Source organism: Lissotriton helveticus, chromosome 5_1 (assembly GCF_964261635.1).
Source record: "Lissotriton helveticus chromosome 5_1, aLisHel1.1, whole genome shotgun sequence".
In the NCBI taxonomy this organism is placed as follows: Eukaryota; Metazoa; Chordata; class Amphibia; order Caudata; family Salamandridae; genus Lissotriton; species Lissotriton helveticus.
The window spans coordinates 1,484,481,741-1,484,509,164 of NC_136065.1; the positions used below are offsets into that span (position 1 = coordinate 1,484,481,741).

At 43.5% G+C, this 27,424-nt stretch overlaps 1 protein-coding gene across 1 annotated transcript in view; it reads left to right on the top strand.

Annotated features, from left to right (window-relative positions):
• The window catches only part of GUCA1A (guanylate cyclase activator 1A), a 104,768-nt gene extending 94,608 nt beyond the window's left edge, over positions 1-10,160 (top strand). Inside the window, exon 4 of the mRNA XM_078641276.1 lies at positions 6,984-10,160. Within this exon, the coding sequence (XP_078497402.1) occupies positions 6,984-7,159 (176 nt within the window). The 3' untranslated portion in view covers positions 7,160-10,160. The remainder of the gene's footprint in view (positions 1-6,983) is intronic.
• Positions 10,161-27,424: the final 17,264 nt, after the last annotated feature.

The window sequence follows — 27,424 nt, forward strand, 5'->3', positions numbered from 1 at the left end:
CGGGCACATAGTTAGACAGATTGCATCTCCCCGATGACATGAAGACTGACACACAGTAGAGTCGAGTGAGATAACAGAGTGGCTGGGATAGGGGAAGGTGGGGAATGGGGACGGGGGAGACAAATAAAAAGAAAAACACTTACCTGCTTGCCGCATCGTGCGGCTCGCTTCTCCAGGCACAGGCGCCAAGTGTGCACTGCGGCCAATCCTGACGCTACATTCATGCTGAAAGCAGCATCAGGATTGGCCTGAGCACCATAGATTTGCACTCCCTCACAGACTGGGAGCCTGTGCCTGCTCTCTAAAAAACCAGCCGTGCAGCTGCGATTGGAGAGAGCTTAACTGCGCATGTGGGTTTGGCCAGACTGAGATGGCCGGCCAAACCCCCATGCGCAGTGAAGGCAGTGCTTATCACTACCCCTCTAGCTTGTCACCACCCTGGCTGCGCACCAAGCCTTGGCTCCAAGATAAAAAGAAAACGATAATAAACAAAAGTTTATTATTGTTTTATTTTTCATTTTGTGGCTGCTGGCAGGTGGGACGGCGTTCCGCCACCATAGCGGAGGAGTCGATGCTGCTGCCAAATAGAATCCAAAGTCTAACAAGTCCAGCATGCACTGTGTCCCAGTATACATTTAAGACTGGTTAAATATATCAACGATCACACACAACCTAGGGGCATATTTACAATGCCCCTGCAGCACTTTGCGCTGCCAAAGCATCACTTTTGTGTTACTCTCAAGGCACAGCGTGCCAGCCCATATTTACACGGCCATGTAAAGTCACCCTTCGTGGCTTTTCATGCTCTTGAAAATATGGCCCTCTTTAACACATTATTCTGCATGAAAGGGGGTTCTATGGGTATTGCTGTCGGTGTTCCCATGTAACAGCAATGGAATCTGAAGCATTCCCAGATTTACAAGGTTTCGTAAACCTGGGAATGTGTCAGATTCTAACGCCTTAAAGTTATTAAGGCATTAAAGTTACGCAACGAGGAAAAATACCTTTCTTTCTCCTCATTTTGTTTTGCTCTTTCTATGTGTGCTTTATTTTGCAGTGCTCATAGAGGGGGAAAACTCCATCAATTATTGTTTTCGTGCAAGAAGGTGTCCTTTCCTGCACAAAAACAATCATCCCTGCAATGCAGGCACACTTCAACCAAGGTGCAAGGGTGCCTGCATTGGCGCTAGGCAGCCCATTGTGCATAGCAGAGAGGAAAGCAAAGGGATGTGTTGTATCGCCATAAATAGATGCATCCCTGCACTTTCCTAATGACTCAGCTCGTGCAGCAAGAGGGATTGGTGCACCGCACTGTGTCATTTTCTAGTAAATATGCCCCCCAGTGGATCTAAGCAGCTGTTCTGCAATAGATCCTATACCTTTCTGATTACCTGCCCTTCTTGCCTTAGCACTCATTAGGTGTGCCATAACTGGTTAAATTCATAGTTTGGCGTTCATGATAGATGCTAGCATGCAGTGGTAAACTAGCGTACTGTGTGGAAGTGTTAATGTACAATGTGCCGTGTCACTGCAGCGCAGCTTTTGTGCCCTAATAGTACATAAAATCAAATTCTTGTGTCACCCTCCCATGCTTTCCAGAAGCATCCGTAATGGAAATAGGGGCTAATTACATTTGTTATACTAAATGTACTATGTGTGTGTAGAATGAACATTTAGCAGGTGCATTCCTGCGCTGCATCGCATTGAATGTATAGTAAATAAGTTCCATGTAAAGCGTCCCATACATTGCAGTTGTTTTTGCCTCTTTTAATTGTTTCTGCAAGTGCATTTAAGTACTTAAAGCGGTGCACGAGCTGTACCTGGGCTTGAGTAGATAAACGCACCCTTCATATAGAATCATATAGGTGTTGGGCAGTATATCTAATGGTGCCCAGCCACAAGAGCAACACATTCATGCAGCATCCTTTGGCTCACTGTGATTTTGTATTATACTTATATGTAATAAATACAGGACCTGAACACTGTTACATGTTGCTAGTGCTAATTTGGAAGTTAATTAACTGATTAGGCAACTACTATTAGTTCTTCCTTTCATAAATAATGGCAGTTTTTTGAATGGCTAAAATTGTTGTCCTCAGGCTTTCATAGTTTAACTGTGTATTTTCAACAGAATAATCCAGGATGAGTGCCTAAAAATATATGCAGGAGTTATGGAGGAAGAAGCAGTCAAACGTCATTCGATCCTCATGAGTGTCCGTTGCTGACAGTATTGCCAGTTGTCTGCTCTCCATTGGGCACCTCGTCCCACCCACTCAGCCAGATCTTTAGTTTAGTTTATTTATTTAGTTTATTTTTGTTTTTTTAATTTATTTTTATTTGCATTTTTAACACATATAAAACATCAAGCATGGGGGTTTATGTCTGTAATTCCTGCGATTGCACTGTGTATGTTCACTCGGGGGGGGGGAGATTTTTCGACTGCAATGATTATGTGCCTTAAAACCCAATAAAACACTTAAAAAAAAACATATCAAGCATGTCACATAAGGCCTTCCACCATACCCTATCCCCCCACCACCCTCCGCCCACCTTCTCCCGGATGTGTCATAGCAAAACAAAACTCGTGGAAACAGCACCGTGCCAACTAAGTCTGCATAGCACTTAGATGCCCATAAATTCCCCCCCGTGCAACTGGACAGCATGTAGATCCACCCTTTCTCTTTCATAGTCCCCCGTCTAGGCCATGGTATCTTCTCCATTTCCCCCACACTCTATTGAACTTCTTGGGGCAGCCTCTGGCTTTCTATGTGACCCTCTCAGCTGCCATGTATATGTCCATACCTCTTCTCCACTCCTCTAATCGTGCGGGTGCAGGCACGCCCCATGCTCGAGCCACATCCCTCTTGGCCACCACTAAAGCCAGCGAGAGGAAAATCAAAAGTGGGCGATTCAGGTCTACCTCGTTAGCTATGTCCAATAGAACTAATCTAGGCTCCATCAGAAGGGTTGTTTCCAATATGTCGCTTAGTTCCCTTAGTATGTCTGTCCAGTCGCCCTGGATAACACGACAGTCCCAGATGGTATGGTGAAAGTTTCCCTCCCCCTCCCCCATCTCAGGCAGGTAGAGTCAGTGGCCCGCCCCATCTGGTTATTTTATTTTTTTAATTCTTGGAGATTGCTTATTATTTATTTTTCATTAGGTTGAGCCAGGGCATCCAGTTCTGTGTAACATACCTGGATGTTTATAGTAAAACAGAATACCAAACAATTCCACACCACACAACTCAGTGCCACAATTCAACACCCCCCAACATAATTATACTCCACATAAAACCTCTCAATGGAACATAAATCAACTCGACATATTATACTCTACTCACTACCATATAAATACATGCCACATAAACCACTCTGTCACATAGCAACAATCCACATAAATACACTTCACACCATACCACATAATTCCAATCAGCATAATTTCACTTAACACCACAGTTCCACGCTACACATTTCAACTCCACTCATTTCCATTCCACACCACGTAATTTGACACCAAACAACATATATCAACTCAACAACACAATTACACAACACATCACATACATCCAAGCTATGACCGCATGACCGTGGAGATTTATGAAACAGCTTTTACTGGTTTCTTGACAGACTGTTTGACATTTCATGGAACTATGTATGCTCATTTTATATATATCTTGATACATTAGTATTCTACACTATTAAGCCCTGATGAAAATTCAAATTAGTTTGGAACGAAATGCATTGGTGGATCCAGTTATATATTTGGATTTAACAAGAAACAATAAACACTTGGGGTTTGACTTTACAAATTGGACTCTTTATTGGACTTGTGCTGGTGCACCTCTCCATTTTCTATCACATGGGTAAAAGACGTTGTCATTTACAACGCCAATAGCTCTAACTCTCAAAAAAGCGAGGCCCCTTGGCTTTGCTAAGGCTTGTTTAGTAAGAAGGCAATGTATCCGTGGTTTGTGAAATCGAGTGTGGTCGCAAACCATTGATTAGCTACTGATACTCAAATTGGATCGTATCTTATTTGCAAAGGAGATTACTTCATGCCTCACCAACCCCACCAAACCGATGTTTTCCCTGAAGGTCAACACTGTTTTGAAAGTAACCCTTGTCCATTTAAGGAACACAGGCTAATTTAAACAAATGTTGGTGTCCAGGGATTGGAAACGCAGAAACAGAGGTTTGCCTTCCCATGCAAGTCCCCTTCCCGCATTCAGAACCAGTCCCAAAATACCCCTCTCCTCATTAATATTAATGAGTAGGACATTTTTCAGCTTACTGGGAACATTCAATTTGAGATTTGCAACTTTATTGTCAGATCGCAAAATGAAGCCCTGTTTGCCCATCAGTCTGTCCATTTTGCAAATTCTGTTTTTTTAACATGGCTTGGTACCTTTAACCCTGTGTTTTTAAAGGAAGATATACCACAAGAAGTGACTAGAATCCGAGCAGGTTGCTTAAAACCTTTGCCCTCTTATAGATTAGAATGAAGATTGCTTCGCCCATTGGCTGAGGAATACGGTTTATTGACTGCAGTCTTCCTCAGTTCTTGCATTGCCAAGATTTTTAAGACATCCGTGCCCCGAATTTGATGTGCAATCAGTAAACCATAATTATACAAATAAAGACCGTAATCATGAGATAAGAGATAAATTCCAAGTTTGTAGTAGCTCTGTAGGGTGTTTGGGGTGTTACACCCCCTAATAAATATATTCTCTAGTAAATAGACAGGTGTAAGTGGTTTCAGTCAGGTATGGTGAGGTGTCTGTTGGATTTCACCCTTAAATTTTACATGCACAGATAGAAAAAAAACATACATACACTCCCCCACACACATACACTCTCCTCTCTATTTTGAAGTTCTTAAAAAATATTGGTTATTTTACAAAGTATTGTTTTGAAGTACCTTTAACAATCCCCACTGCTTTCTCTTTCCAATGCCCCTGTAGCTTTCACATGCCCTGCTTCTTAACGTGTATGTAATTTGCCTTGATATGCAAGTGTGATTGTTCAGAAAATCTGAAACTCCCCCCTCTCCGATGACCAGCCCCCTCCCAGTCTTACTGACCAAGCTACGCCACTGGCAGTGATTGTTGTGGTACTGTTGCTTTCTGTTGAATGATTTTGCCAGGAGAAACTTGGCAACATTTATAAGTGGAAAAGGCTTAATAAAAAGGCATATTATGATGAGGTTAAATACCCAATCAATCAGTATTTGTAGAGCACGCTAATCACCCCGAGGGGTATCCAGGCGCTGCAATTTATATCTCATTCTCAGGGCCACAACTTGGATTTGGGGTATTTCATAGCACCCAGTAATTACCTCACTCCAGGGTATCGGCATTTACCAGGTGTGAGAAATACCTCCCTCAATCCAAACTGCTCAGAGTCGTGGCCAAATCCTGTGGTCCAATAACATCTTCGTAAACAAGTGTAGCAAAATGTTAAAATAAATGGACCAAAGTTGTTTTCTTGGCATCTGTACCGAGCCTTCATCCGGAGATTAAACCCAAAGACCTTAAGAAGCTTTGGTGCCACATTAAGTTAATTGATCTCTTTTGAGATGTTTTGTTCTGGTAAGAGATCATTCTGTGTCCCTGACCCAAATGTTGGAGAAGTTAAAGCCGATCAAGCGCTGCTCTCTGATGGTCACTGTCTCAGGAGAGAGGATGTGACCAGATCCGGAAGTGTTCTGGTTCCGTTACTTTTTAATTGTGCCTTAATTACAGGGTAAGACGGGGACAGAAAATAGGCCCGGGAACCAAAATAAAAGTGACTCTTAATACCTAATCTGATAGCTAGAAAAGTGTCCCACATTTGCAAATAGGGCAGTTTTTAACTTGTAAAGACACATATAGGTGTTTTTCATGGTTTTGGATACTGCATGGATTTGTGTTTGCTACAGACAATTTTTGTGATAATTTCAGGGAAATCAACAGTGAAAATAGGCCCACATACCATAGAGCAGCACACAAACCTCTTGAAAAAAATTCCCCCCACACTGACCTTTCAGACCAGCCCTTAGGGCACTGCCTGACTGCCCTGTAAACCAGTCCGGCCCTGCCTACTTATGGGTGTTTGACTTTTAATGTATATTCTTAGAAAGCTCAATATATCTATAGCTTTACATCCCACTTGGGTATGTGTTCTAGCTTTTTGATTACTGTAGTAGTTGGGATATGAAAAGAACATATAAACAAGTCTAGCCATAGTATAAATATATCAACTAAGGCCTACCCAAAATGTTACAGGGTTACATAGCTTTGTTCTCAAGTCTGCATCCAACACACTTAGACATCCCTAAGTGGGGCAGTGATGAAACACAACCATTTCTTCTGTTAATATGGCATTTCATGATACCCCTTCTGATGTTAACCCCTTCCACGTGGGGCTAATTCCCCCGCGGTGCGGGGGGAGGGGCTGTGTGCGGCGCCGCGGTACTCATGACGAGTCCAGCTAGTCATCTGCACAGTGGAGCTGTGCTCATGACGAGCTGGACTCGTCATGACTCGGCCTACTCCAATAGAACGCCCGCACAGGCGGAGAAATAGCCACACGTGGGTGGGCCGCGGCACTTATGACGAGCTCAGCTCGTCATGAGCACAGCTCCACTGTGCCTCATGACGAGCTGAGCATGTCATAAGCATTGAAGGGGTTTTAATGGATTTCTGATTACCACTTGCTCTTTTTTCTTGGACACTTTAAACCTTTGATTTCGTGATAAGATGGGGATGTGAGGATGGGGGCATGTGGTCCAAGTTTCCAAAATTCAAAGGTCATTTGCAAGGCTACAACACAGAAGATAGTATGCAGAGTAGAGGTCTTGGGGCACTCTGAGGGTCATACATTCTACATCACTGATTTTGTAACTTATTTAGAATATTGCTGTATGTTCCCAAAAGATGCAAGGCGTTGTGATGTGATGTGGCTAACCAAGGCATATTTTCAACTCTCGCTCTGGTGTATTTTAGGTGAGCTATCTCTGGAGGAGTTCATGGGGGGTGTGCAGAAGGATGAGATGCTTCTTGAGATTCTGACCCGCAGCCTGGATCTCAAGCACATTGTTCTGATGATTCAAAATGATGGAAAACGGCTCGACGAGATACAAAATCCACCCAACCCGGAGCAGCCAGCAGAGGAAAGCTAACAACAAATAGAGCGAAAAAGCAGCCATTTTGTATGCTTGAAGAACAATGGGGATGGAAAATGGCGGGCCAGCCAAATGCAAATGTTGTTACTGCACTCTAATAGAATACCCTTTTAGCAGGCAAACTGTAGGCTTCTAAAGTTTGAAGTGCAAAAGTAATCTGTCGCCCTTTGACTCATGCTATCAGCAAGAATGAACTTCTGAGAAGAAACAGAGCGACTTAAATGGAAACAACATCAATCTTGAAACCCAAATAAATCAAAGACAAATGAGGGACTGGGTATTACTAGATCTGCATTCTTAATATCATAAATGTGGACAGAGACGACTTTGTGCCTGTGAACCTTGTCGACTGTCAGTTGTGAAAAATGATGGTTGGAATCTATATGATACAGATGTATACATATTAGTGAGTTCAAATCAACATGCATTGATCAAGGTTGTTATAACCTGAAAATGTGGGCAGCTGAGTTAGCATTCATATTCCTTCAAGATACAGTTTCGCTTAGAAAGCTTTCATCCAAGGTCTTTCGCTTAAATCAACTACATTAATTCAGTTACATCCTAGTTTCATTATCTAAGTAAAGAGTTTTCTTTATCATCACTGACAGATATTAATAATGGCAATAAAGAGAAGTGATATATTATATATAATCGGGGGAGCACTACTTAAGAGAAAATATTTTTTGTCGTGTAAGTACAAAATGAAATCTCTATGGCATCTTCTTCTGCTTCTAACACTATGGAAGGATGGACAAGTCATTGCTGGCTCTCCCGTACATAGCCTTGCGTAGTAATAACTGTGCTAAGCGCATGTGGGTGAGTTTTTAACATTGGATATCTGGCAGGTCAGTTCTAGGGTTGTGTAACCTTTATTTATCCCAGCAATGTTTTCTGCACTTCCAAATCTCTGAAATTCCAAACTGCACGAGGTTTGCAAAAAAATCCTGGTTTATGTTTTCTTTTGTCCGTGAACAGATTTTATTATGTAACAAGATAAATTTACAAGTTCTCAGCCCTAGTCTAGATGGAAAATGTATGTAGATTTTACCTTTTGCACACTTTTTATATGAACAATGGGAAATCTATGCAGAACTTTTCTCTTCTTGCGTTCCTTTTGCCACATAAATTGTCAAAAAGGTCATGATTTTCGTGCAAAAGTGGGAATTCAGTAAAACTTCACAACTTTATAACACAAGAGAGGTTAGCAACAGAACTTTGCGAAATGTGTGTGGAAAAAACTCTGAAACCTTCCACACATCTGCATAACTTCAGATATAATGGCACATGTATGTATGATAACGTATTGATTCATAAAAGCAGATATATCTGTCCATGGAATGCCACAATTACAGAACAGTCCTTAAGTAAGGATCTATTGTCCCTGGCCAGGCCTGGTGGGGCTGTGATCAGCATTCATGAACCATCATGTCATAAAGAGAAGAACTGTTTCGAGGCCCACAGTGTGCTGACCAGTAAACAATTTGTGCTTTGCCACGAGGGTGGGAGAGCTGGAAATGCGGTGTGTTCCTTATGGACGGGCGTCCTTGTTTGTATTTTGTTCACTGACGTTTGACAGGTGTATTTTATTTGATAAATTGTGGTGTAACATTAATAATTCAATCCTATTTAAAAATAAGAACATTTGCCGAGTGAAAACAAATTCTCTGGTTGTGGATTAGAATCACTTGTTAGGAGCAGTAAGGGGCAGGTATTTAAACATTTCCCTGGGCTGTCTTCTCTTTCAGTTCAGCCTGGTATGCCAGACTTCTGCTAAAAGCACTCAACAGCATGAATACATGTCTTGCACTCTGTTGAACGACCACATCTTACTCATTTACCAAGAGTAGGAGCTCCACGTTCCTTCAGCTCTATCCACACCGACCATAATCTTCTCTCTCACCTTGGTATCCATGTGCTTCGACGTTTCATCGTCGCCAATTGCGCAATGGCATAGTGACTGGCCAATGGTCCATGACTAGACCCTCCTGTTGCCTATGTTTTATCAGAGACCCTGAGTGAACTATCAAAGATTAAATGCTATAAAAAAAATTTATCTAGGTATTTACAGATTTCTACAAAGAGCTACAATGCCACCTTAGACTTTGGAATGCTTGAACAAAATAAGTACTGTGTACAAGAACAGCATACACATATTATGGGAAGGGTTGTTTTCTGAAATGCAAGTGGTGGGCTCCTGGCTTCAAGAAAGGGATTCAACGTCTTCCAGTGTTTGAGTCCCTCCACTCTGGTAGACATACTTCCATGTTGCAGCCATCCTGTACAGTTAACAATATTCATCTCGTACATTACACAATCTTTTACGTTAACAACACATTAGAACAGCAGAACTCGACAAGAAAGAGAAACAGTGAAATCGCCCCCTAGGATTGTAGCCTTCTTGCACACACAATGCAGTTTCTTATTTATCCTATTTGCTAGACCATATGTGAGTGAATTCAGTTCATGTATTTTTCTTTGCTTCATAGTATCCACCACAAACTTGGGTCATGATCTCAGTCTTTTTTCTCTCTAATTCTCTGACCAAAAATAAGTGTAATCAATCAATCAATCAAGGTTTGTATAGCACGACTACTAACCTGTGAGGACTCAAGGCACTGAGGGGGAATTGGGGCTGCTGATCCAGCTGGGTGCTGAGGTTCAGACTTGAGAGCCTTCCTGAATTGGGTCAGTGACAAGGCTTGCCAGAGGTAGAGAGGCAGGGTGTTTTAGGTCTTGGCGGCGAGGTAGGTGAAGGATCCTCCTCCGGTCCTGGTCTTGCAGATCCGTGCGACAATGCCCAGTGCCAGTTGGGCAGAGCTGAAGTGTCTGGTGGGTTTGTGGAATGAGAGGCAGTGGTTCAGATATGCTGGTCTTGCGTTATGGAGTGCTTTGTAGACATGTGTGAGGGGCTTGAAAGTGACTCTTTTGTTGACTGGGAGCCATGGAGATCTCGCAGGTGTTTGGTGATATGGCTGCTGCGGGGGATGCTGAGGACCAGCCTGACTGTCGCGTTTTGAATGTTCTGTAGTTTCCTGAAGAGTGTCTGGGTGACACTGGTGTAGAGTGCATTCCCGTAGTCAAGTCTGCTTCTGATGAGTGAGTGGGTGACGATCTTTCTGGATTTGGTGGGAATCCATCTGAAGTTTTTTTTTAAGCAGATGAAGCATGTGGAAGCATGATGAGGAGACAACATTGATCTGGTGGGAGGTCAGTATAATGCCTAGGTTTCGTGGGTGATCTGTGGGTGTGGGAGGACAATGTAGACATTGAAGAGGGTGGAGCTCAGGGGGGAGCCCTCTGGCACTCCGCTAATGATCTCTATAGGTTCTGAGAGGAACGGTGGTAGTTTGACTCACTATGTTTAACCAGTGATGAAGGAGTGGATCCAGTCCAGGGCTTTGTCGTGGATGCCAGCATTGTGTAGTCTCATGCTTAGGGTGCATTGGAAGATGCTGTCGAAGGTGGCTGAGAGGTCCAGGAGGATGAGGGCTGCTGTTGCATCACAGATAAGGAGGGAGCGGATGTGGTCGGTGGTGGAGAAGTGGGCGGTCTTGGTGCTGTGGTTGCTTTGGATGCCATATTGGGAAATGCCCAGGTCATGGTTGGCTGCGATGAACTTGGAAATGTAGGCGATGATGGCCTTCTCAATGATCCTGGCTGAGAAGGGGAGCAAGGAGATGAGTCTGAAGTTCTTGATGTCAGTTCGGTCGGGGATGGCATCTTCAGCAATTGGTTGATCACTGTATGTTTCCAGTCATCAAGGAAGGCAGCAGTCTCAATGGAGCAGTTGATGGTGCGGCCAGCTCAGTGGCGATGGAGGTGGCGGCTCTGTGGAAGATGTGGTGCGGGCAGAGTTATGAGGGGTGTCCGGAGTAGATGCTCTTCATGGTCGCTGGCAGAGAAGATGGGGTCGAGCGTGTGTTCTGCTGAGTGGGTTGGAGAGGTGACTAGCTGCTTGAGTCCTATGCAGGCGAGATTCTCCAGAAGGGATATGGTGTTCTGGTTGTTGGGGTTGTCCAGGTGAAAATTGAGGTTGCTGATTAGAATGTATTTGGCGGATGCGAAAGTCTGGGATGCAATGCAGTCGATGATGGCGTAACTGAAGGGTAGGGAGAGGCCAGGAGGTCTGTGTACGAGGATGCCACGGAGGTTGGTGTTGGGGTTGGTCTGGACCTGGAAGTGGAGGTGTTCCCTGCTTGTCGTTGGGGTCATCTGAGTGGGTGATCAGGAAGAGGTGTTTTTTTGACGGACATGGTTGGTTGGTGCAGTCCTTGCGGGTGATCTTGTATGCATTGGGGATGGCGGTGGCAATGTTTGGGGCTGAGCTGGCTTTCATCCAGGTGTCCGTGAGGAAGGCAATGTTGGGAGAAACAGAGTAGTGGAGCGCCCAGAACTCTGCTGCGTATTTGTGGAGGGAGCAAGTGTTGAGGAGGATGCAGCTGAGATTGGCGGGTACGCTGTGGGTCGATCCAGCAGTGGATGGAGATGGAGTTCGAAGGTGGGTGAGGATGTGGCAGCAGTGGCGGCAAGAGGAGGGGCCATGGGTGTCACAAGGCAGCAGGCGGTGTTGGTTCCAGTTTTGAGGGTGTGGAGAGTGCGGGCATTGTATTGGTGGCAGGTCGGAGGACCAGGGTCCGTGGCGCTACAATCGTCCAGGCACTGACAGGCGGGTGCAGACGGGCTTGCCTTTGGTGTGCCTTCAGTGTGCCAGTTGCATGCCCGCTGCACGCAGATGTGCAGTGGCTGCCACAAAGTAGTCTGCAGGGCCTGGACAGCTGGGAGGTGCGAAATGTGGGAGCAGGAAAGTGGCACTGGAGGGGGACGTGCCGTGAGGGATTGCAGCAGCCGGGACAAAACAGCAAAGTGACAAAAGGTGCAAAAAGGAAAAATGGTAAAAACTGCAAAAAAAGACAAGAGGGTATAGATAGGACAGAACAGATTCAGAGAAAAGCAGAAGGGAGAGACAGATGGCAGCCCAGAAGCAGAGCAGAGACGCTCTATCACTGGCCCATGAGGGACGACACACAGGCGGGAGCCTGCGGGTGGAGGAGGGCCTCGAACCACTGACCGGAGGGTCAGATGGTCAGCAGCAGGAAGCTAGAGGGCAGCAGCCACCAGGCAGAGCTGTGCAGGGAATGGAGAAGTCCACTGATTAAATCAGTGGATAGTACTTTCACTGCACAGCTGGAGCCATTAACAAGTGTGCGTGGGGGCTGGACAGCTGGGAGACAGGAAACGGGGGGATTGGGAAAGTGGCACTGGAGGGAGACGGTGCTGTGGGGGATCACAGGAGCAGGGGCAAAGCAGCTAAGTGGTAAAAGGTGCAAAAAGGAAAAAAGTGCAAAAAAAAGTGAAAAGGTGAAAGGACAGAGAAGATTCACAGAAACGCAGAAGGGAGAGGCAGAGGGCAGCCCAGCAGCAGAGCAGAGACACTCTACCAATAGACCAACAGGATGAGGCACAGGCAGGAGCCTGCGGATTGAGGAGGGCCTCAAACCCCTGACCAAAGGGTCAAGTGGTCAGCAGCAGCAGCTACCAGGCGGACCTGTGCAGGGAAGGGAGCAGTCCACCGATAAGATCAGTGTACATGCCAGTTTTATTTGATAGCTTCTGTCATTGTACAGCTTGTGATTTTTGTATTCAGTAGCATGTACCACATGGCAGTGTTTTGGAGGTGTTATATATATCAAGTTGCAAACTTTATATGAAATAAAAAAAATATCACAACAAAATAGACAAGTGTTTACATTTATTGATAGTTCTATGAATGAATGCTATATGCCCTCGTTATGCACATGTTGACATTTTTTATTTCTGCAGAGCAATCGTTTTTGTACACAGCTATTCCTTCAAGAGGTTTTAAAGTTGAAGTTTAGTTTCTATTGGTTTGCTATTCAGGTGGTAGCCTAGTTTCTGCACACATACCAGGTGCCTGCATGTATTAAGGAGATGGCAACTTATGCAAAGGAGTTGGTGGTGGTCTCGTTGGGCGTTATGGTACTCATTACAATGCAGTCTCATGTCTTCTCATAGTCATTGATAGCACCTGTCACTATTGGAACACTGAACCCCCAACCATCAACCCTCATTCAGTAAAAAGAAGGTCAGATTTTCTTTGACAATGCAGCTGCCTGCAAAACCTGAAGTCAACAATTCTTTAAAATATGAGTAAAGCGGGCTTTTGCACCTCCCAGACTAATATTTTCTCTCACCTTATGCTACAGATCTTTAAGTGTATCATTCCACCTTCTATGGAGTGCATACATTGCAATGCATGAGTGAATATTTGTATTTCAAAAGTATACTGAATTATTATACATCATATATTTTCACTGCAGCAGGCATCTTTTAATATTTTGGTCTGTCCTCATAATTCAAGCCAGATAATTTGGCTTTGACAATGCTTTTTAAATCTGTCTGCCCTGTATTAGTCCAACCACACTGTGAAGTCTATGCCAAGGACATATGCTGAGAAGCATAAGTGCTCGTAAGCCTTTTGAAGTACATGTCTTTTCAGGTGATAATCACTTTGCTCATAAATTTAAGTTTATCACCAAATTTCCTTTTCTCTGTCATAAATGGATTTCGGTCAGACAAAAGCTCATTTACAGGGTTGAAATCTCAGCCACCCATATAGAAGTATTTGTAGTTGTAAATCCACTAAAGGGTTGGGAAAATGGGGGCTTCAAGGTGCGTCTTGCCTTGAAATAACATTCAACCTGATTCCAACCCTGAAAATGGAAGAAGATTTACTCCCTCTCATCGATGGCATAACTCCGCTTCCAGGGTGGGGACACATCACCACTACCACAGGCAGTGCTGTAAGGAAAGGGTTTTCTCCAGGAGGAAAAAAGAATTTCAGTGGACAAAAATAAAGTACATATGTACTCCGTTCCCCTTGCACAGAGTTCTCTGTCAGGGAGAACTCCCTACTGAAAGACTGGAAACAAAAGTTTAGAACTACATGGTTTCTAATGGAAGCCACATGGAAACCTGTGCCAGACACAACTTTCCCTGCTAATTCGAAGAGGAGCTGGTGAATTTCAAAAAGTAGTGAATCTGTCCCAACATAGAAGTAAAGCTTTCATAAATATTTTCATGAATAGGACTCTTGAATTGCGTGATCATACTTGAAGTGAATGAATGAATAAGACTTTGTGTAGGATGCAACTAACCACGCATAGGGTGCCCTAGTGTTAGAGGAAGGAAGACAGAAGTTACTAATCAAAATAAGTAAAGACACATGTTTTGACTCTATTGCAAAAGGTAATGTAACATTTAATTGATTGTTCAATCAAGGCAAGGGATTTCCAGGTTTTGGCCACCAAACAGACACATCATGCCCTCCTATGTGTGCAGTGGTAGCTGGTGAAATCTGAAAGTAGTGGGCATAAACTCTTGCCTTGAATTGCAAGGAGCAGCTACCTAAAGGGACGTTAATAGGAAAATGCCATGACCTCTCCATTTTCCTGCATTTCAAGTCTGTACATACTTGTACTCTGCAGGCTGTCATTTGCTTTATATATTGGTATATATTCAGTGATGTCAAGACTGATGTCACTGACCATGTCATGAGGGATGTAATATGTGATGTCATAAGCAGTGCATGGCGGGGCGTAAGTTACAGTTACCTCATCTTTCTATAAATCCTGAACTTCTCTGTTTTTTATGACTCAAATGTCAGCCTAACTATAATGTCCCTGTAACCTTTAGTTTTTTCAATGCATTCCTAGGATTTTTTTAATTGTATTTCCTAATTGTGACGTCCCTGTAACCTCTGTTTTTTTAAGTGAATTTCTATGGTTTTTTAAACTAGTACTCACGTTTATAGGGTGGTGGAGAAAGGCAACGGGGCCTCCAGCAAGCTCTCATGAATCCTGCTGTGTCACACTTACTAGATGTAGCAGGATGGCTTTTTGGCCCCTAAGGGCCCTCAGCTTCCAAGAGGACTTCATCCCCCAACCAGCCAGGAGGTGTGTTTGCAGAGTGGTGGAAAAAGAGACCGTGGCCTCTGAAGACCGCTCAGCAAACCCACTATGTGGGATTTACTGGAGGGAACAGGAGGGATTGTTGGCCCCCACTGACGCTCAACAGCCAAGGAGACTTCATTCCCCAACAAGTAGTACGCCAAGAGGCGTGGTGGAGAAAGGGGGCATGGCCTCTGATGACCTCTCAGCAATCCCGCTGTTTGGGACTTACTGGAGGTGACAGGAGGGCTTGTTGGCCCTCAAAGACCCTCAGCATCCAAGGGGATTCCCCAACTAGTAGTGTGCCAGAAAACACGTTTGCAGAGTGGTGGAAAAGGGGCATAGCCTCCGACCACTTCCCACGGTGTGGGACTTACTGGAGGTAACAGAAGGGGTTTCTGGCCCCCAAGGACAAAAGAGGACTTAATCGGCCAACCAGTAGTGTGCCAGGAGGTGCATTTGCAGAGTGCAGATTTTGGCCTTGGGGATCCCATCCCCATCCCCATAGTAGTTGTATCTATACATGTAATATTATATTACATGTATAGATACAACTACTTGTACAGGGAGAATACCCTTTTAATTTGTAGATATCACAATACTTAGCAGTATGGCTGTCTTTTCACAAGTTTACTTTGGGCACAAGATCGAAGGAAATACTCCTGAGACCTGACCACGTGCACCATTGGGGTGGTTATAACATCAATCAGGAGCGAAGTTTATTTGTACTTCTATACAGTGTTACCATCTACAGTAACACAAACATTGTCTTAAGACAGTATGTACTAGTAGAAATAGTGTATAGCACACGTCCCACGCATACCCAGTGGGTTAAAGTACACAATGCTGCTGGTGTAGCCCTTAACTATGGGCCATACCATTCTCGAACAGCGGGCACTTGCCTGTACTCAATGTATGTTTCACGGTAGAGTATTTGAGCTGGGAAGAACCGAGCATTGTTTACATTGTTTACATTGTTTATTCAGTGTCTTATACACACTTGTGGTAAAAAGTACACTCTCATGCAATACTGAATGGTTTACACTGTTTACCTTAAACGGCTTACAACTGCACAATGGCCGACACATTTACTTGCATTTGTGACCTACTTTGCATGGTTACCTCATCGCTGTTTATGTTTGTTTCACGTAACTTTATTTAAAAGTGCCAATTTGTCGTGATGGTTAACGTGTGATCAAGGCACAACTGGTGTCGAAACGCGTAACGTTTCCTAAGGAATAAAATTTAGCATCCATACTCCTGAGTGCGCGCATTGCTTATGGGCAACTGGTTTTTGGACATTGAAAAAGTTCGGCTTTGGGTCTGCTGAAAAACGCGCCAACTGACGACGGGAGAACGATCCCGGAAGGACCCTCTTTGGATTTGAAATATATATATATATATATATACATTTATTTATAAGGTTTTGTATAGCGCGAACAAGACCCGGGAGGGTATCACAGTGCTTCACACCATAGGGTATGAGGGATACAATTAGGAACAAAAATCCTCCAAAATGTGGTAGTAGCATGCTAAGGCTGGAGTCCATATTTGAACATAGGAGTATTGTATAGTCATAGCATCAGAGTAACAGGCAGATAGATAAACAATAAATCATACTGTGTCTTAGGGCAAAAACATATTCATTAGCATAGATTTCACTTCATGTTTGAATGAGGAGGTTCACACAAGGGAAATAAAAAATGATTAGCCCGGCACTGAATCTTAGTTTCCTGTTTCCCTCATAAGGAATAATTCATGAATTCATGGGTTGAGAAAGACACATATCCCAGCTCTGAAGTTAGAGAAACTTTTTGGATTAAATAAACTCAATATTGTCAATATGGGTTTAAACCTGGACAGAGAGCTATATGCACTGATATAGTGTTTGAAAAAACTTTTTATAATTTCTTTTTGAAAATATCATTGTACAATGACATAATAGTAAACCTCGATGCCACACACCCCTGCATTCATTTGAACGTATGCCCCAGGGAGGTGGCAGTCCACAGGGCTGTGGGGAGTCCGCGCAGCCTCCCGCATTATTTTATGATTAAGCCCCAGGGAGGGGAAGGGAGGTGGAACTCCCTGGGGATGTGGGTCCAAAAGGCACATCCATATAAATACTTAAACAAGCTCCGGGGAAGGGTTGGTCCCCAGGGCATCAATAAGCCCCATGAGGGGGAGCCGTGCGACTCACTCCTTTTTTTACATTCCCTTGGGACCTGGCTCAAATATGTATGATCCGTGATGGAGGTCTTTGCATCCTTGCTTTTTTTTAATGCAATATGTCATGTAATGTCTGTGTTGAGGGGGATCTTTCTTGTCATCTACTGCTGAGGACAGAGTGAAATGTGAGCCTACCTATAATGTATCTAACTTTTGGCTTTTTCAGTGAATTTCTAAGGTTTTTAAAAATCAATTTCCTAACTATAACGTCCCTATCACCTTTGTTTTTTCTGTGAATTTTTAAGGTTTTTAAAAATATGTTCCCTAACTATAAAGTCCCTGTAACTTTTGGTTTTGTCAGTGAATATATGTGTGTGTGGTTATATAAGTATGTATAGTATTAAATATGTATTTAAATGTATTTAATTTACACTATAATAATCTTATGTATTTATATATTTAAGATTTACTTTATTAAACTATATATATTTATATTAAAAAAAATATATATTTTTGTATACTTCCTAATGATGTTAGTGTGAAACAATATTTTTGTACTAACCATTAAAAGTATAGGGACAGTATAATTTTGGATCACAATATTGTTGTTTACAATATTGTGGCAGTGATCTCCTTCTCAGAACTCGAGACTGGCACATTCCAGAAACTGGTAAAACGTACTATCTTTAAGTACAAGCCTCTTAAAGTTAATGAGTTTTACAAATGCTGGAATGTCTTAAGCTCTGTGAAGGAAAGCTGAGGAGGGCTGCAGAAAGTTTCCAAGAATGGCAGAGCCTTCATTAGATTAATTCGAAAATTACCTCACCTGAAAGCAGTACTACGAGCCAGCGCACTGTGGTCTTGTCTGGCTGACAAGATGCTGCTGCACAGAGCCAAATGGTAAAGGTGTTGTACATTTTCAGACATTGTAAGCCTGTAGATTGGTAAAATGAAAGGACGTGCTGGAGACTTCTTGGGGGTAGGCAGTTAGCTTTTAGAAGAAAGCAGCATGCTTTGTTGAAACACGCGCCCTGTGATGACGCAGCCAAAACAACTGGAACTGGACCCTCTTCTGATGTCTGCCTCTTTTTCATTTCATCACAGGGAGATGTGGGATTAGTCATTCTTGCTGATCCCACACTCCCCTATGACGAGATGGGAACTGGGGTGTGCATCCTCACTTACTGACACACAGCCTTTGAAAGCACCGGGAGAAAGCCTAATGCACCCGGCCTGTGCTCACTTAGGGAGGCTGTATTATTTTACAAGGGGTGTGGTCCTAAAGTCTGGCAGGCCACTGAGGGCCAGGGCTGATGAAAGGTAAACCCAACAAATAATGTGAATGAAGGCAGACCCATGCGCACTAGTGCATGTGTCTGCAAAAACAGTGTCTGACTGCCTCTCCGGGGGAATATGAATAATACAATTAAAAGGGGTCTGGAAATAAGGATGGCGGGGCCCCGTAGCCCATCGCAAGGAACTGCAGCTGTGTGTATAGACTTTTATATGTATATAAGATATGGAAGAGTTGGAGTAAAAACAACTCGTTGGTTTGTACCAATTAAAGAGAGATGCCAAGTAGGAAAAGAGTGTGCAGAGCCTTATAACAGAGATAGAGTGTTTTATAAGTACAAAACATACTAACTGGGAGCCAGCAAAGTGACTTTAAATGTTGAGATTTTAGAGCGACAGCTTATGCTTCAAAGGAGCCTAAGAGCAGTGTTTGAATACTTGCATTCTAGACAGGGAAGCTGAGATATTGAGAATTGCAATAGTCCAGGAGGGAAAGAATGAGTGCCTTGACTAGAGATTCTCACAGGGGCAGCTCCTGTGAGAATCTCTAGTCTAGTCTCTCCCTCCCCCCCCCTCCTCCCTTCCCCCGCTGAAAGCCAGCAGAGGCAAAGGACAAAAATACAATGATAATAAACAATTATTAATGTAATTTTATTTGTCAACTTGCAGGCTGGATCTGTGAGCCAAGGGAGGGGGTGGTCACCTACACTGACACTCCAGTTGCAGCTCTAGGTAGGAGGGATGGGCACTGCCAAGTGCTCATGACAGTTTGGTCGGCCCTGCCGGCCAAACCGTCATGCACCCTTAGCGTTTCTCCATCTAGCTGCATTGTACAGCTGGGAGGAGAAACCAACACAGGCTCCCAGCCTATGTGTGAGCGTCGAACCGAGGCGCTCAGACCATTCCCCACTATTCCCAGCATGTGAGCAGCGTTGGGATTGGGTGCTCAGAGCCTGCGCAGTGTGCAACAGTTCTTGGACGTCCGAGCGGCGAGGATCGAGAGGAAGGCGGCGACCAGCAGGGAAGGTAGGTGCATTTTTCTTTTTCTTTTTTTTTGTTTGTGTTCTTCTCTCTACCCGCAGCACCACTTCACAAAAGGAGCGGCCGCCACTGGATTCTCATGAGGATTGAGGCAACATTGGAATAATTCTGTCAAGAATTGCAGCATGAAGTTACAGTTTGAAAGTTGATTAATTTGGGCAAAGAATGGCGGTGCATTTTAAAAATAATGACCAAATTGAGAGTCAAAAAAGAAGAGATAGGTGGTGGCACAAGATCTTCTGGCCACCATCCTAACGACTGAAAAAAAGGATTTCCATTTTGCCTCTATTCTTACCAAGAGAGATGAAATACATCCAGTTCTTGCCTCACACGTGTACGAGTTGAACCCCAATAATCTCTAGAAACCCAATTTTTATTGAAGTCCAAACTTATCTTCAGCAGTTCGGCCCTGTCATTCATCTCATTGATCTAGCAGTAAGAGACTGCCCTTCCTATCAATAACACAAACTTAACAGAGTAAACTCATGATTAGAAACTAGGACCACTCAAGAACTGAGTTCTAGATTGAAATAAAGTTTTAAAAGTTTAATAATGGATAATTAATGAAATCAGTACAGAGAAAATGTATAGTTTGACATGAAGACTCAGATATAAAATCACAACATAAACACTAGTTAGTCAATAATAATTTGCCTACATTTTAAGTGTCCGATTCACAAAGAGTACTGACAGCATTCTAAATGAGGAAAAATCTCAAAATGAACAGACAGAGTTTCAGGAGGAAAATAGAAAGCCACCCCCAATCTTTCAAGGCTCTGCGTTTCTATACACAATTTATTCATATTAATCAATAAATCCGCAAATTCAGCATTGCACAATCATGTTTAGTACGCATTGGCAAATCAAAAACATTTTCATAAATCTGAAATGTTATTAGCACTGACCCATTTCTTAAGTTAAGAGAAATCTTCCTCTTCCTTACTCAGCACCTGCACTACGGAGATGTACAACAAAATATGAAAGATTTTAACAAATCATAGAATTATGTTCTTCTGCATGCCTGCAACAAGTAACGAAAATGATACATCAGGTACATGATGGAAAGTTCATTCACAACGCATGCTTTCTAAGCTGATTGGGAGGGGGAATGAGCAAGAGAAAGACGAGTAGAATATCAGAAACAGCATCCATGTTAAAATAATGGTGTCTCACATGAAAATGTGGCATAACTATACTATATTATTAATCACAGTACTAAATGATATACCATTATTGTTTTAAGTGAAACATTATTAGTTACGGTCATATGCATCATTAAAATTAATACTTCACAGAAATAATTTGTCACTGAAAAAAACACAACAGAAAAAGCTTCCACACCTGCACTCTTTGAATTGGGATTGTAAAAAGAATGGTCATCATCAAGTCATGGAATTAATTGAGTGTCATCAGCGCAAGCACCGAAATGAACCTAGAAAGAACGAATAAGATCTGCAGAGTCAAGTAAACACTGAATCATGAGTAAACACAAAGAACTGGACAGTGGATCGATTTCTCACGAGGCACCAAACAACAGAAATATTTGCCAAATCTTAGCATGAACCAAACAATTCTGTGTGCAAACCTTTAACAGTGCTCTCTGTCTAAGAGCACCACCCTTACCACAGGGTCAAACAAATACTTTGAAAAATGTATTAAAGTTGCACCACCTCACAATATAGTATATGTATCAAGCACAATTTTGTACAGTCCATCCAATAAATGCAATTCCTCCTCTTGGGATTTTTTGTATATTTTTCTTTTTATTTGATCAATCACAGCCAAAGCGTTTCGTTCTGAAACCAGAACTTCTTCAGAGCATATAGTGTTGTTTACTGCAAATACGGTCATACAGTTACATTTATTTCCTCTTCAAACGCGCAAAAGATGGATCCCATGTTTCATATTGTCCCTGTCATAATATTCTGACAGGTTCAATCCAAGGCTGCGGATTTGGCGGTTCTTTCCAATAGTTTTTAATTTTTTTTTGTCCTCATACATGCCACCAGAAACAATAAGCTCTAGATGGGATCCCTCTGCGCCTTCCACACGAGCATGTTCGAGAACCACCCTGGTAACTTGTGCCGGGCCGACAGAGTTCACCCAGAGGTAAGGCTGTCTCCTGGTCCCACTCCCGTTCACCGTACTTTACAGGCCACCTGTTACTAGGGAGGACCGGACAACAATCCTCTGGCATAATCATCGGACTCATCTTACTTCTCCCTCCAGGACTCTAGAGCTGCCCAGATTTTATTGGCGCTTGATTTATCGCCGGCCATATCCGGCTGACTAATCATGATGATACTTTTAAGACATTCTGCAAATAGGGGTGGAGCCTCCGATTTCCATAAGCTACAGATTTCCCTTCTGGCAATAACTGTTACATAGAAAACAAATTTCGAGGCAGGAGTCCTCATACAGTAGTCCGGCATTAAACCAAAAAAGATTGACCTTGGGCTTACTTCAATCGGCCTCAGTAACACATCCTTCATGAAGCCACATACCTCAGTCCAGTATGAACCGATCTTCGGGCAGTCCACAAACATGTGTTGATCATCTGCGGCTGGATACTTACATCTGGGACAGTGATATATCCTTGTTGTCACCTTAGATAGTTTACCCGGAGGCCAGTAGGCTCTATACATGGTGTATAGGTGGTTCCTTCTGAGCGTCGCTGGTTTAATCACAGTCTGTAACATAATAAAGGAGTCACACCACATTTTCCGTAACCCCTCCCTGTTATCTGAAAAAACATTGCCCCAAAGTTTCCCCAAGTCTGCGTCCAAGCAATCTCCTGCTCCGATGATGGCCCTATACCAGAAAGAGACCTCACCTTTCCATAGACTCCCCCTGGAGATAGAGTCAGTGAACATACTGGTTTCCTCATTGCCCCACGACTGTGTTGCCCACCATGCGGAAAGCTGGTAGAACTTAAATCTTGTTAAAGTCCAATTGTTCAAGTTGGAAAGGGACTCCCTGCTCATAAGTTGTGAGACATTACAAAGATCAGCCCAGATGGCAATACCAGCTAGTTTAAGCGGCTGACACAGTTGATCCTGAAGACAGTCGGGGTGCCAGGGGAGTCCCAAATCGGGGCCTGTGGAGTGTAATATGATATTCTCAAAGCTCTCCTAATGTACCCCCAATTCTTAAGAGCAGCTAACAGGATCTTGAGTTGGGCCTTTTTGTAAAATTTGGGGTCACCAAATTTATAAAGAAAAAAGTCCTGTCCCTGCGGTATGTCGTGCAACAATGCCTGAAATAATAAGCCCTGCGAGGAAGAATCTAATTTATTGGTTAATATTCTAAAATTCTTAAAGTGAAAGGCATGACAGTAAGACAGTAAATCAGTTAGTGCCAAACCCCCTAGCTTCAACCCTCTCCTTAATTTTTTCCATGCAATTCTTGGGGTTTTGGTAGCCCATATGAAGGAACCAATTTTACCTTGGAGGGTAGCGAGATCCTTAAAACAAAATGATAGAGGGATTGTATTAAACAGAAAAGTAATTTTGGGCAAGATTATCATTTTTACGAGATTGACTCGCCCGTTTATGTATGTATGTATGTATAACCCACTTATAAAGCACTACTGTCACCCGACGGGCATCCTGGCGCTGTGATCAAGCAGATCCCCAAACACAGTCAAAGCCTTATCAGCAAAAGGAGAATCTATACTAACCTAGGGAACAGGTGTGTTTTTAATTCTTTTTTAAAAGACAGAAAGTTTTCTGAGCCCCTGAGCGACAGTGGCAAGTCATTCCACAGTTTGGATGCCGTGAAGCCAAAGGAGCGGCCACCCATTCGCTTTCTCCGAACTTTGGGAACAACAGCCAAATAAGCAGAGGCCGATCGAAGGGCTCTGGTGGGGGTATACCAGGAGAACAACTCCTGTAGAGGTAGAGGTCCCAATCCATGCAAAGCCCGGAAGACCAGGCATAAAGCTTTGAACTTAATCCGCTTAGGGATGGGAAGCTAGTGCAAGTCTCTGAGTGCCATGGAAGACGAGTCAGAACGTCGACGGGAAAGTGCTAACTTGGCCGCGAAGTTCTGCACTCGTTGTAGCTTGCCTATTGCTGTAGAAGGTGCCCCCAGAAGCAGTGCGTTGCAGTAATCAAGTCTGCTCAAGATGACTCTGCGCACTACTTCTGGTCTCGCATGGGCAGGAAGCAAAGGGAGAATCTTCCACAAGGTACGCAGCAAACCCATACAGGTGGATACCGTTTTATCAATGAAACCATCTAGTTGAAGGTTCGGTTCCATTGTTACGCCCAAGTTCCGAACTGATGTGGCTGCAGCTGGCGTGCCCTGAAAGGAGGGGGGCCAAAAGTCCTGAGGTAAAGGTCGAGGGGCCCGGTCCACTGAGCAGTGCAGCACCTCCGTCTTGGAGCTGTTAAATTGCAGCGAGTTGTTGCTCAGCCAAGTAGCCGTAGTGACCATGCAATGGTGAAAGGTCTCCCGAGACACCGCATTCTCCCCCTCAAAGGAGAAGATGAGCTGGGTGTCATCAGCGTAATTGGTGACTGAGATGCCAAAAGATTTAATTAGCTTGACCAGGGGGTGGAGGTAAAGATTGAAAAGAATGGGGCTGATGGCCGAGCCCTGGGGAACTCCCTGCCCAACCCTTTTGATGGCGGATTTAAAGGGGGGCAAGGCAACCACCTGATGTCTGTTGGTCAAGTATGATACCAACCAGTCCCGAGCCAGGCCCGACACACCAGCCTCCTCCAACCTCCTGGTCAAGATGGCATGGCTGACCGTATCGAACGCTGCTGACATGTCGAGCAGCACTAAAAAGGCTGCTCGTCCATAGTCTGCACGCGAACGAAGGTCACTCAAGACAGTCACCAAGGCTGTTTCAGTCCCATGTGCTGGTCTGAAACCAAACTGCGCCGCATCCAGACAACCATTAGCTTCCAAAAAACAGGACAGATGTTTCGTGACCAGTTTTTCCAGGATCTTAATTGGAAAGGGAAGTAATGAAATGGGTCTGTAGTTAGCGGGGCAAGAGGGGTCCAGTGATTCTTTTTTCAGCAATGGGGAAACGACCGCTAGCTTCCAGCTGTCTGGGACCTGCGCGGAGTCAAGAGATTGGCAGCAAACTGCATGGAGAGGAGGGAACAACTCTTCCCTGAAAACCTTCCAAAGTTTGTGCGGGAGTACATCGAGTGGAGAACCTGATGAAACACTATCCGCTAAAGCACCAAACTCTGCAAAGGACGGAAGAGGAAAGCTATCCAGCCTGGCTTTCCCAGTCTCCATCTCAGATGTGAGTGAGTGGTCGGACTCTGTTGTCATGGGGCCCAAGTTTATATTCAGTGGTAGATTACCCCATCTCAGTAGTAATTTACTGACCTCCTTAGACACCTTCTCCCAACTGATCTTGGGTATATCCGTCAGTTTCTGGGCTAGATGGACCCCCAAATACCTCATCTGTCCCTTTGCCCCCTGTATAGTATCCGAGCAGTTCCACCCCATTATTTCGGTTTTCTCTCGGTTGATCTTATAACCGGAGATTTTACCGAACTCCTCCGCTAGTTCGAACAACCGAGATATTACATCGACATGATTAGAGGTATATAAAAGAAGGTCATCTGCATATAAAGCGGTCTTGAGTTCCAAATCTGCCAATCTGAAAGGCCTAATACTGTGATCCGCTCTGAGTGCACAAACAAAGGGTTCAATATATATGTTAAATAATAAAGGTGACAGGGGACAACCCTGCCTAGTCCCTCTAAAAATGCTGAACCATTCCATTAATGCAGCATTGGCTAAAACTTTTACTCTGGGGTTCAAATAAAGGGATTTAACAGCTTCAACAAAATTAATTGGAAAACCAAACTTAATCATAGTCTCCCAAAGGTACCCCCAATTCACCCGATCAAAGGCCTTAGCGGCGTCTATTGCGGCGATTGTAAGTGGCAACTTTTTCTCGTCTGCAAAGTCTATAGCCGCAATAGCTTGAAAGGTGAGCTCATTGAGCTGCCTACCAGGTATGAACCCCCTCTGATCAGGGTGTATGATGGTTTTAATAATTGTAGCCAACCTCGTAGCCATTACCCCCGAAAAAAATTTAAGATCGGATTTCAACATCGAAATCGGTCTATAAGATTCGATTTTTTGGGGGTCTTTATTCTGTTTAAGAATTAATGAAACGGTTGCTTCAGACCATGATGGGGGGATGCCTTCCCCTTGTAAATATATTTTATTAAAAAGAACTTGTAATACCGGCACAACCGTATCCATGAGACCTAAGTAAATTTCAATTGGTAGGCCATCAGGGCCTGCAGCTTTGCCCCGGCTCATTTTCCTGATTTGTTCTCTAATTTCCCCCTCGGAGATACTGGTGGCTAAATATTCTCTATCCGACTCGGACAATTGAGGAAGATCCCTTAAGTCTAACCATGCCCTAACTTCCTCTGGTCTATAAATGATGTCCTCTTGATATAAACCCTGCATAAATGACCTGGACTCCTCTCTGATGTTATCATCTTCTTGTAACAGGGCACCTGAATCCCTTTGTAGTAAACTCTTAATACTATTCCTAACCCTTTCTGTTCTTGATTTCCACGACAATAGGGAGCCACATTTTTCACCATAAGCAAAATGCTGCAATTTACTGACATCCCACTTATCCTTCATAATCTTGTCAATTCTGGCCTGAAAGCCAGCTTGTAGGGTCACCAATTCCTTCTCTAACCGAGGGATTAATTCCCGGGAATTCAGGGCCGCTTGTTGTAATTCTAGTTCTTTTTCTTTAATATGCTTAAGGTCCTCTATTTCTCTCTCTTTACTATTTTTTCTCTTGTGGCTCATAAGGGAGCTCAAAAGGCCCCTCAGATACGCTTTCAGGGTCTCCCAAACTATTTGTTCGTTCGAGGAACCTATATTAACACTAAAAAAAACACCTATTCTATCATCTAGCTCCCCTACACCCTCTCATCCAGTAACAAAGTCCTATCCAAGGTCCACCTTTTCTCCATCATCTTAGACCTAAGATTAAGGACCAACTCAACCGCAGAGTGGTCAGATATAATTGCTGGAATATAGTTAATAGATCCAAGGTCTGAGAGCAAACACTGGCCGACTAAAAAATAATCAATCCTTGAATATTGTTTATATTTTTTACTATAAAAAGAGAATTCTCTGGCGTTACCGTGTTTTGAGCTCCAAATATCCAACAGATTGAACACTCTAATAAGGTTCTTAAGTATAGAAAATGTTCTGGTTGGAGCACAATATTTTGCTTTAGAGGTCCGATCAACTTGTTTATCAAACACTAAATTAAAATCCCCGCCAAGTATGACTGGAACAGATGTATGTAATAGACTGGTCTCAAGATTTAAAAGGCGACCAGAATAATCCTCATTAGGACCATATTAAACAGCACAGGCAATTAAAGACCCACATATAGACACGGTTGCCACCAGCCATCTTCCGAACTGATCTGGATTCCCTTTTTCCACCTTAATCCCCATGTTTGCTCTTACAATTATTGCTACCCCTCTTGTGCAGCCTCTTTGTTTAGAGCATAACACCTCCGGCACCCAACCTAGTTGACTAAAGACTTGTTTACAGTCTAAAGCTTCTAAATGTGTTTCCTGCAACAATTAAATGTGGGCCCCACTATTTTTTAAAAACTCACATACCCGAAATAACTTCCTACTGCCCCCTAGACCATTCACGTTCCAGGATAGGAACTTAATCTTAAATGATCTGCTCACGGCCTACCCGTAAACATATCTGCCCCACCAGAACTGACAAGACATTTTTTTTTTAAACTTGTATGATGACA